General features: G+C 39.7%; 1 protein-coding gene across 4 annotated transcripts in view; it reads left to right on the forward strand.

The window, feature by feature from the left end:
• scn4aa (sodium channel, voltage-gated, type IV, alpha, a) overlaps nucleotides 1-11,857 on the forward strand; it is a 35,061-nt gene that overhangs the window by 20,183 nt on the left and 3,021 nt on the right. For 3 of the 4 annotated variants that reach the window (XM_034218109.1, XM_034218111.1, XM_034218110.1), the window contains exons 16-26: nucleotides 2,740-3,219; nucleotides 6,037-6,078; nucleotides 6,216-6,348; nucleotides 6,436-6,590; nucleotides 6,684-6,857; nucleotides 6,989-7,111; nucleotides 9,326-9,607; nucleotides 9,705-9,758; nucleotides 10,480-10,617; nucleotides 10,738-10,842; nucleotides 11,532-11,802. In XM_034218109.1, coding sequence (XP_034074000.1) covers nucleotides 2,740-3,219; nucleotides 6,037-6,078; nucleotides 6,216-6,348; nucleotides 6,436-6,590; nucleotides 6,684-6,857; nucleotides 6,989-7,111; nucleotides 9,326-9,607; nucleotides 9,705-9,758; nucleotides 10,480-10,617; nucleotides 10,738-10,842; nucleotides 11,532-11,802 — 1,957 coding nt within the window. The remainder of the gene's footprint in view (nucleotides 1-2,739; nucleotides 3,220-6,036; nucleotides 6,079-6,215; nucleotides 6,349-6,435; nucleotides 6,591-6,683; nucleotides 6,858-6,988; nucleotides 7,112-9,325; nucleotides 9,608-9,704; nucleotides 9,759-10,479; nucleotides 10,618-10,737; nucleotides 10,843-11,531; nucleotides 11,803-11,857) is intronic. The other variant, XM_034218112.1, reaches the window with a different exon arrangement.

Genomic DNA, 11,857 nt, shown 5'->3' on the forward strand with positions numbered 1-11,857 from the left:
GCAACTGTTACTACTGTGAAGCTGTAAAGCTTACAAACTATTTTGTCAAATCTTTCTAAATCTAACAGTTATCTTAATATAATGCTAGGAGATTGTCTGCATATCTCGACAATCTATTGTTAACCCTCAGCAGAGGGAGGCCAAGGATAGACACACACACAGCTGGGGAGGAACATTGTATCCACAAGGGGGCATTGTACTATCTGAAATATTAAAATATACCATATTCACAGATTGTAATATTCAAACATCCCTATGCATTATTTCACACACTGCCTTGGTGAACTTTTGGGTGCTTTAAGAAGAGTCCTGAAAGTTTGGAGCTTTTATCAGGCCTCACAGAAGAAGAATATGGGATGGATAAAACATGATGATCACTCTCTGTCATGATTTCAACATCGTATTTAATGACTAGAGCTGAAACTATTTCCGGTTAGGTTATTCATAGAAATGGAAAGGAAGTGGCCCATCGTCACTCTGACAAGAGTATTGCAATGGCCACACCGTGCCAACATTGTCAAAGCTTTTTTGTGATGCACAATATCTGCACTGACGTAAAGATACACTTCTTCAAGGGAGAGGGGGCTTTCTATTTGAATCAAATGACTCGAGCCACCAAACAGTGGCTTTGACCTTGAGTATGTGCTAAGATCCGGCTCAAGGAAGCATGCTGCCACTAAAGGGAACAAACATACTAGACAGCTGAGCGAGCAGAGCTCATGTGGCAGGGGGACTTGGTGTTAAGGAAAAGTGATTTGATAGAAGATTAAAGCGTAAATGATGAAGAGATAATAATATTGGGCCATCAGCACAACTGCGCATGGAGTGGATATTACTGTATACGTTTTATCTTTATGTGTAAAATGCCCCTGAATTCCCACTAGCTATTCTGCAATCTTTGACTTTTCACATCCACGTTTTTGCCTTAGCACAAAGAAAACTACTACTACTTTTTTTTTTACAATTTGTAGGCTAGATGTTATTTTAAGGGCTCAGATGAAAATGATTATAAATAAGCATGCGGGATTCTTTCTAAAAGCTCTTAGTTAGGTACGTTCACACCTGCCTTGTATAGGCCGGTTGAATCGAACCCAGGCTGGTGCGTTTAGCCGGTTGGTGCGGTTCATTTGGGTCGGTGTGAACACAGTCCGAGACCTCTTAAAGTTTATAGTCTGTTTGAGTTTTGCCCGTGTGAAAGATGAAACAATGTAACAAACTGTGCTCTGGTGCGCACCAGAAAACGGACTATTAGGTGTGAATGCACCCTAATAGTATGTTGTGTGTAAGACTTTTTTTGAACGATACTGACGCTTGGATGAAAAGCTACATCCACTAGCCAGTTAGCTTAGCTTAGCGTTACACATTTAAACGGGGGGAAAAGCTATCTTGAGAACATGTAAAGCTTACTTTAGAGCAGTGTTTCTCAAACTTTTTCATACCAAGGACCACTTAACCAATAAAAAAACACTCGCGGACCAACTAACTCCACAAATATCCAAAAACACATCGTTTTTTACAAATCGCCTGAAAATTGTACAAACAAGTGGCAACATGTGTGATGACGGTGTTTATCTGGGTTATATCATGCAATCGAAAGTGAAACTTAAGCTCGCTCCATTGCGGAGATATTCCCGCGAGAGTGCGGAAAACTTAAATTAATTCATTAATTAAAAATGTGAAATTTTACCAATATACTCACGGACCACTAGGGGGCGCTCACGGACCACCAGTGGTCCGCGGACCACACTTTGAGAAGCACTGAGGCTCACTTCTGAGTAGCCTACAGATTAAACAAATAAGTGCATGTTAATTAAAGGCATTGGTAGGCAGATTTATTTTTACATTTGCACAGGCTAGCCGCTTCGTACTGTTTAGCTCTAATGCTAAGATGAAAAACAATGTCATCAGTTACAAGAACACAATATGGGTAAACTAAACGTTATTGTAAATCGTCTTAGAATGTTCACTTATACTGGAAAGCTCTGTTGCATTTTTCCACTCCTCCGTCGGGCTTGTGTTTTGAGCAGCTCATCTTTTCCTCCAGCCCTCTTTACTGATTCACAGCTCCCTCACTGGAATGATGGAAATCAGCCTGCCATGTAATCGTGATCCCCTGCTAAACCTGGGACATAGGAACCGAGAAAATTACTAACAGGTTTAGTCACTAAAGATAGCTGCGTCTGCAACAGGAGGCAGATGACATAATATTCATTATTGTGCCATCACAGGGGAAATTTAACATGTGAATCTGATTTATTCCGGACTTTTCTTTTCTCAGTTTTATTTCATATCAAAGAAAAATATTTTGGTGTTTGGGACTGGGGACTGACAAAAAACAAACATTTAAAGACAGAACGGTTGACCAGGAGTTTTTTTATTTAAAAATGATTTGCTGTCCTCTACAGACATAATTATTAAATTAATTGCCAAATAATCTATGATAAAATTAGTACTTATTTGAAGCCGTAGTAGGCATACTTTGACTGTGCAATTATACAATTCTCCAGTTGGGATTCACTCACTCTCAATAATGATTTATCTGTTAATCACAGATATAAAATACAAATATATAGATATTTCATGTAGCTTCCTACAGATGGTGTGCATCTCTTGCTGTGCAATTATTTAGTTTTTCACACAAAGCTACACTAGGAAATTGATGATATTGTGTTATTTTACAATGCTGTTATACATTTACATTGAGTGTATTTATCATTACCTTCATGTTTCTTTCTTCAGGTGCTGAACCTCTTCCTGGCCTTACTGCTCAGCTCATTCAGCGGAGACAATCTCTCAACAGACGAAGACGGAGAGATGAACAATCTCCAGATCGCCATTGGCAGGATCACACGAGGCATTGACTGGTTCAAAGCGTTCCTCGTTCGATCCATCCTGCAGATTATCAATAAAAAGCCCAAGGACAATGAGGATGGTCCGAATGAAGACGAGGACCCTAAAACTGAGGGAATTGAAATTAACCACTTTGACTCCAGTCAACATTTCAAAATGGCTGATGGGATACCTAATTGTTTGGTTGAATGCGGGCCTTCTGGATTAATTGTGGATGGAGGCTTCAGTCTAAATGTGCCAATTGCTCAGGGAGAGTCAGACTTTGAAAACATGGATGAGGATGATACTGATGATGTTGATGATACTGATGATGTTGATGATGCTGATGACTCAAAGTTTTCAGATGAAGAACATAATCCACATTATTCGGTAAGTACAGTCACTTTTACTCATCACACAAACAAATACAAAAATGACACCCAAAATGACCCATTCTGCCTCCCAGAGCATGCATTTCTTGTGTTTAAGATGCAATGTGGCATGTAGCCTAAGTAATCAACCATAAACATGGTCCTTCTTTTTAAATGTGAGTTATCCATTTTTGGCTATTTAAAATAATGTAATTTGTAAATTTCCTGCCATTTGATATGTTTGCCTTTCAAAGCACTACAGGTGTGTGGGGTCTTTTGAGATGTTTTCAACATCTGATTACACCGCCCTGATTGACATTCAATTGACATAGAATTACAGTAGTAGAACAGACTGTACTGTTTTCACTGGTCATTTGACTAGAATGGTTGGTTGTTGCTGTTAGTTATGGTGAAAACAGTTTGGCTTAAAATGTGTTTGCTGCTCGACAAAAATGGATGTCTTGCTATTAAGCTAGTCCTTCTTTGGAGTGGCGGGACGTGGGGTGGACGCACTGTGAGACCCAGAGCTGCAGCCGTCTGCTATTCGCCTCGTTTTCTTTAACAAGTGTAGCATTTAAAGTTTGATGCAACTAGCTTGCACAGCTAGCTATTTTGCTAATTTAGCTAGCTAACATAACTAGCTATCTTGCTAATTCCACCATGCTTTAGTGCCTCAATGGTTACAGAAAAGGAGCCAAAGAAAGCTGTTACGCATCTGGCTCTAGCATTGTTTCCTTCTTTGTATTGACCATTTGTGGATCAACCTCTAAGTCGTAACATTTTACGAATTTACTCTGGCTCTGTATGCTTACACTACTATTCAACCCACTCCAGTCTCAGGCATTTCGTGTTATAGTCACGATATTTAATCTATTGATTCGTGTTCACCAACACAATTTTCCCCTTTTTTTTCGTGTCACACAGAACGCAATGTATTTCTATTGGTAGTATGTTTCGTGCCTGCATCACGTCTTTTTGTCCGGTCGGGTCTTGGAAGACCGGAAGCTGTGTGGTTCAAAACATTTTCTTACTCAATATCAAGCCACGATTATTGGTTTTATTTTAAATCGTATAATGTCTGACTTTTTTTGCCGTCCGTGAGGAAAAGAAATGGGGCTCAGAATACTGTAATATGTATTTTTTAAATCTTTTTTTCCTTCTAATTTGTTATTCTTTTCTAAATAACACACTGTTATTTACTCAACAATAACACACAATTATCCTTCTTTTTATTTATTTATTTGTTTGATCCTATAATATCGGGCTTTTTTGCCGTCCGTCAGGAACTGAATTTCAAAATAAAGTCACTGGAAACAGACGTAGGCGATACACAGCCACTGAACTGATTACCCAAGATCCTCAGCTATGGTTGAGGCTCGGTGATTGGATGTTTTAGCCGCAATGCACGTTGGGATATGGTGTTAATGCGATATGAAATAACTATCAACAGAATTGCGTTGCCAGGCAACAGCTTGGGGTGAGAACAGTATTTCCGGTCTCGAAGTTTGCATAGTAATCTGCAGTACTCATCAACTAAAAACATTAGTTTATCCTTGTTAATTACACAACATTGATTGGTTTAAATTGTGTACAATGCTTTTGTGTTTTCCCCCTTTTGATTCGGAGAAACAAATCGTTTTTTTCTGAGTTTAGGATGGCCGAAGACACTACACTACCCATAATCCTCAGCTATCGTTTGGGACTACAGTCCCTTTGCTTGATAAACTCCGTGATTAATCTTCAAGCTCTATGATTGGATGTTGGAGTGGCAGTGTGCCAAGGTTACGCCGAGCGTCAAACAGCTCTATGAAATGGAATGAAACCACGGCAGACTATCCAAAACTGGACTCGAACGGGTAATGCAGCCGAACCGTGTATTACAATGCCTTTATGTGATGACTTTCAAAGAGAAAAGCAAGCACACTCGGAATAAACTATAATTATTTTTTTTCCGGATTTCATATCGCATAAACACCATATTCCAGCGTGCATTGCGGCTAAAACATCTAATCACAGACAAAAAAAGTCAGACATTATACGATTTAAAATAAAACCAATAATCGTTGCTTAATATTGATTAAGAAAATGCTTTTATGAACCACACCGCTTCCGGTCTTCCAAGACCCGACCGGACAAAAAGACGTGGTGCAGGCACGAAACATACTACCAATAGAAATACATTGCTTTTAAAATCGTTCTGTGTGACACGAAAAAAAAAGGGAAAATCGTGTTGGTGAACATGAATCAATAGATTAAATGTCGTGACTTTCACACGAAATGCCGTGAGACTGGGTTGTACTATTCCACTGCTTGTTTTAGTTGTCAAAGCAAAAGCCTCAGTGAGTACACAATTAGCTGCAAGTAAATGTATATATACATAAGTTAGCCCATTGCAATGTTCATTCTACTCTTCTTCTTTTTCTAAGCCTCTAACACTGTAATTAGGCATGGTCAAATTACATTTCCGCTTAACACAATATATAAGCACTTGGGAAACGACACGGTGCCAAGTTTGTGATGCAGGTAGCAAATAACAATTGATGCTATGAGAAATTTTAAATCTAGCAGCGTGATGATGTACTTAATATAAAATCTCAGTCAGGCAATCTCAGTAGCCTCTATTTTGTACATTTAATTAAATAATGTTATATGTTGTTATCAGAACAAGCACCTCTGCTCAGTCCAAGTTGAACAAATAAGGTATAAACAGACGACATAAGTTGCATACAAATCAGATAGGTATACACACAAAGCAAAACAAATGTAAAAATACACATTGGAAACTTCTGTGTTTGACTTTTACTAAAGTGAATTCTCTGCTCTTGTGCTATTTCAGGAAAAATATAAAGATGTTCATTGTTTACTGGGAAATATCAAAGTGAGTAACTCTGAAAAGTCTCACATGAACAAATCAAAACTTTCTATGGGCTGAAAATAAATGTGTGTGGGGGGAGTCAATAATGTTTATCTACATGGTGGCTTTGTAACTGAGCTTTAATTGTAATTCTTGACTAGCTGATGGGTGCTTTGAATGATGGGGATTCCTCAGTGTGTAGCACAGTGGACTATCAACCACCTGAGCCTGAGCCAGAAGAAGTGGAAGAGGAAGAACCAGACCCCGTCGAGCCGGAAGCCTGCTTCACTGACAGTATGATAAATCATCGTAAAACAGAGTAATTTATGCACACATTTTCAAATGATCTTCAATTAACCTGTTTTGCTCCTCTCCATTCAGGCTGTATTAAGCGCTGGCCATGTCTGACTGTGGACATAACCCAGGGTAGAGGCAAAAAATGGTGGAACCTCAGGAGGGCTTGCTTTACTATTGTGGAGCATGACTGGTTTGAAACCTTTATAATCTTCATGATCCTCTTGAGCAGCGGGGCTTTGGTAAGTGCCTTTAAAAATGTTTTTATCATAGTGTTAAGATACTGTATTAGCATTAGAACACGTATTTAGGTATCTCTTATTGTCTTTCGGCAGGCATTTGAAGACATATACATAGAAAGACGCCGCACCATCAAAATTATTCTGGAGTATGCTGACAAAATTTTCACCTACGTCTTTATCATCGAGATGCTCCTTAAATGGGTCGCGTACGGCTTTAAGACCTACTTCACCAACGCCTGGTGTTGGTTAGACTTTTTCATTGTAGATGTAAGTTTTGGCACCCTTTTTTTTCCCTTTTTAACCTATCTGTATGTACTTAACAGAACATGTGTTCACACATGTTTCATATCAGTGTCTGTGGTAACCCTTGAATAGGAAATGTTTTGATTCTGCCACAGATTTCCCTGATTAGTTTAGCTGCCAGCTTTATGGGATTCTCTGACCTTGGACCAATCAAATCCCTCCGGACTCTCAGGGCCCTAAGGCCTCTTCGAGCGCTGTCAAGATTTGAAGGCATGAGGGTACGTTTTGTGGCTGTGCAACCATATTCGAGGGATGTGTATGACTAACCAGAAAGTCTATTTAAAATAAATAGACATCATTGACAGGGGTCATCTAAAGTTTTTGGATTTAAATATGTTGTGCTCGAATAGAAAATTGGAGTTCTTTTGATATTTTAATTTGACTTAACATTTGTAAACAGGCTATTTTAGGTTGTTTGCATATATTTATCCCACAGTTGCATCATTGTTTAATCTGCTACCTACCTCAAAAATATGAGTGCAATTAACGTTGATTAATTTGCCAGTAAATGTTTCCGCTGGTGCTCTTACTTAAGTGGGATTTCAAAATGACATTTACTTGTAATAGAGTATTTTTGCATTGTTTTGCATACCATACTAATTGGATTGGCTTTCCTCTACAATGTGTGTTAAATGCATGCTTACACTGTGGATGCTGTACCAGAACTAACTGAGGTAAGGGTACATACACTGAACAAACATATAAATGCAACACTTTTGTTTTTGCTCCCATTTTTCATGAGATGAATGCAAAGATCTAAAACATTTTCTATACACAAAATAACCATTTCTCTCAAATATTGTTCACAAATCTGAAAAAATCTGTGATAGTGAGCACTTCTCCTTTGCCGAGATAATCCATCCCACCTCACAGGTGTGGCATATCAAGATGCTGATTAGACAGCATGATTATTGCACAGATGTGCCTTAGGCTGGCCACAATAAAAGGCCACTCTAAAAATGTTCAGTTTTATCACACAGCACAATGCCACAGATGTCGCAAGTTTTGAGGGAGCGTGCAATTGGCATGCTGCGAGCAGGAATGTCCACCAGATCTGTTGCCCGTGAATTGAATGTTCATTTCTCTACCATAAGCCGTCTCCAAAGGCGTTTCAGAGAATTTGGCAGTACAACCAACCGGCCTCAAACCGCAGACCACGTGTAACCACACCAGCCCAGGACCTCCACATCCAGCATGTTCACCTCCAAGATCGTCTGAGACCAGCCACTCGGACAGCTGCTGCAACAATCGGTTTGCATTAGCAAAGAATTTCTGCACAAACTGTCAGAAACCGTCTCAGGGAAGCTCATCTGCATGCTCATCGTCCTCATCGGGGTCTCGACCTGACTCCGGTTCGTCGTAGTAACCGACTTGAGTGGGCAAATGCTCACATTCGATGGCGTCTGGCACCTTGGAGAGGTGTTCTCTTCACGGATGAATCCCGGTTTTCACTGTTCAGGGCAGATGGCAGACAGCGTATGTGGCGTCGTGTGGGTGAGCGGTTTTCTGATGTCAATGTTGTGAATCGAGTGGCCCATGGTGGTGGTGGGGTTATGGTATGGGCAGGCGTATGTTACGGACGACAAACACAGGTGCATTTTATTGATGGCATTGTGAATGCACAGAGATACCGTGACGAGATCCTGAGGCCCATTGTTGTGCCATTCATCCACGACCATCACCTCATGATGCAGCATGATAATGCACGGCCCCATGTTGCAAGGATCTGTACACAACTCCTGGAGGCTGAAAACATCCCAGTTCTTGCATGGCCAGCATACTCACCGGACATGTCACCCATTGAGCATGTTTGAGATGCTCTGGATCGGCGTATACGACAGCGTGTTCCAGTTCCTGCCAATATCCAGCAACTTGGCACAGCCATTGAAGAGGAGTGGACCAACATTCCACAGGCCACAATCAACAACCTGATCAACTCTATGCGAAGGAGATGTTTTGCACTGCGTGAGGCAAATGGTGGTCACACCAGATACTGACTGGTTTTCGGACCCCCCCAGACCCCCCCCAATAAAGCAAAACTGCACGTTTCAGAGTGGCCTTTTATTGTGGCCAGCCTAAGGCACACCTGTGCAATAATCATGCTGTCTAATCAGCATCTTGATATGCCACACCTGTGAGGTGGGATGGATTATCTCGGCAAAGGAGAAGTGCTCACTATCACAGATTTTTTCAGATTTGTGAACAATATTTGAGAGAAATGGTTATTTTGTGTATATAGAAAATGTTTTAGATCTTTGAGTTCATCTCATGAAAAATGGGAGCAAAAACAAAAGTGTTGCGTTTATATTTTTGTTCAGTGTATATAACTTTCTGACAATAACGAGCTTGTTTCTCACTCTAACAAACTAAATCAATATTTGTGTACATTTCTTTATAATCCCGTTATTCTAACAAAGTCTTCTCTTGGGCAGGTGGTGGTGAACGCTCTCGTTGGTGCTATTCCCTCCATCTTCAACGTGCTGCTGGTGTGTCTGATCTTCTGGCTCATATTCAGCATCATGGGAGTTAACCTGTTTGCTGGGAAGTTTTACCGCTGCATTAATACCACCACGTCTGAACTTTTCCCCATGTGGGAGGTCAATAACCATAGCGACTGCTTGCTCCTCCAAGAGGCAACGCAGGAGGCCCGCTGGGTCAATGTCAAGGTCAACTATGACAATGTGGGACAAGGCTACCTGTCACTGCTTCAAGTGGTGAGGAGTGATGTTTCCGTTATTATAGAGTTGGAATTAACATTGTTGTAAAAGCTTTTGAATAACACGTTTTGAAACACTGCTCCTTTTTTTTCAGTCAACTTTTAAAGGCTGGATGGACATCATGTATGCTGCTGTTGACTCAAGAGAGGTAGTTATTATTTATATTATTATATTGACCATTAAATATGTTGGGAGACCTTTAATCTTTACTCACATGTATCAGTACTGACTACACTTATATGATTAAGTTAAAAGCACGATATGAGGAAAATATGTGATAATGTTTGTACAATACAACTAACCATTTTTATTATACTGATTGTTTCATTTTGAAGATCAGCTTTCTTCTGATACCAAAATATCCCCGAATACAATATAGAAAGTTGACATTGTGATGATAATAAAATCAAATATATAATGTGCAGAAGACCCTTAATTTATTCCATGTGCTATATGTTTATGTTTGCTTTTGGTAAATTACACAATTATTTAGTTTACATATTATATATCCCATAAAACTTTGCAAAACGTATACTCAGTACCTTTTTTTTAGATTTATGGAAATTAGCAACATTAACAAATCGAAGTCAAGAGTTCAAAAACTCGCCTTCCCTTTCCAACACCCCTGCACTTTGAGATAATTTAATATATATGTAATATATACAGTAAGTGACAGATGCTGATGGTGCAGTCTTGGATCAACAAGTGCCCTTCCTGACCAGTTTCATATTCCTGTTTAACCTTTTATCCTGTATCTTCCCCACTCTCGAGCATCTCTCACAAGCATCTACTTAATTATTTAGTAACAGGGAAAGGACAACTTTGTATTGAATTATTTATATTCATTCAAATATGTTCTTCCTTTTTAGGTAGAGGAGCAGCCTTCTTATGAGATCAACCTCTACATGTACATTTACTTTGTCATCTTCATCATCTTTGGCTCTTTCTTCACACTCAACCTCTTTATTGGTGTCATTATTGACAATTTCAACCAACAAAAGAAAAAGATAAGTATCACAAGTCTTTGGAAGTAGTAGTCTGTAACAATTAAATTGTGATTTCTTTGTATTTCAATTTATACTTAGCTATTTAAACACCAATAATGATGTTTGAATTTATGTCTGCACTTTGGAGATAAAGACATCTTTCTGACTGAGGAGCAAAAAAAGTACTATGAGGCCATGAAGAAACTTGGTTCCAAGAAACCGCAGAAGCCAATTCCACGTCCAACGGTATGTCATTCATTAATAACTGATAGCAATATTAACAATTTGGTTGGTTCTACTAGGGGCTGTGCTGGTTGTATAGTCTGACCGCTGCAGGAAGGAAGGACCTGCGGTATCTCTCCGTGAGACAGCGGGGGTGCAGCAGCCTGTCGCTGAAGGAGCTGCACAGACTTTTAGAAACCTGGAAGCTTGTTGTCCTCTGCTGGGTCTTGAACCAACTGCAGTTTTTCAGCATTACAGAATCTAGTTGTAAAAAGGCTTATCTTCGACGAAGCCTGCCACTTTGGAGTCTTCTTTTCGTGGATGTTTGCAGTGTTGCCAAACAAGCATATAATATAGCTCTTATAATGGCCGAATCCATTCTTTACGAATGCTTTATAAATTCTGATTTGGGGACACCTGTATCATTTTTGCACACGATTTTGAGAGAAATAAGCCTTTTTTTTGCATAGAAGAAGTCTTATTTTATTTTTATTTAAACAAAATTGGGGCGAAAATAAAAGGGTTGCATTTATATTTTTGTTCAGTGTTTAAACAATACCAACGTTGTGACACATCAGATCAGCATGTGTGGTATGCCATCTTGACCTGTGACCTATGTGTTGACCCCTTACCCTGTACATTGCTGGTGTGAACAGGCCAACTGACCCTGTTGGATTTGTGTTTCTGTTCCTTGCCTTCCCTTTCACCTGCAGAACCCAATCCAGGGATTGGTGTTTGACTTCATTAGCCAGCAATTCTTTGACATCTTCATCATGGTGCTCATCTGCCTCAACATGGTGACGATGATGGTGGAGACGGACAATCAAAGTGCAGAGAAGGAAGATTTCCTTTTTAAAGTAAACGTGGCTTTCATTGTTGTGTTCACCGGAGAGTGTTCGTTGAAGCTCATTGCCCTGCGACAATACTTCTTCACAAACGGATGGAACGTTTTTGACTTTGTTGTGGTCATCTTGTCAATAGCCGGTAGGTGAATTGAACTTCTTAGAGACCAAAAATTGCTACTGTGTTCAAACAGACA

The sequence above is a fragment of the Gymnodraco acuticeps genome, unplaced genomic scaffold, assembly GCF_902827175.1.
Source record: "Gymnodraco acuticeps unplaced genomic scaffold, fGymAcu1.1, whole genome shotgun sequence".
Lineage (NCBI taxonomy): Eukaryota > Metazoa > Chordata > Actinopteri > Perciformes > Bathydraconidae > Gymnodraco > Gymnodraco acuticeps.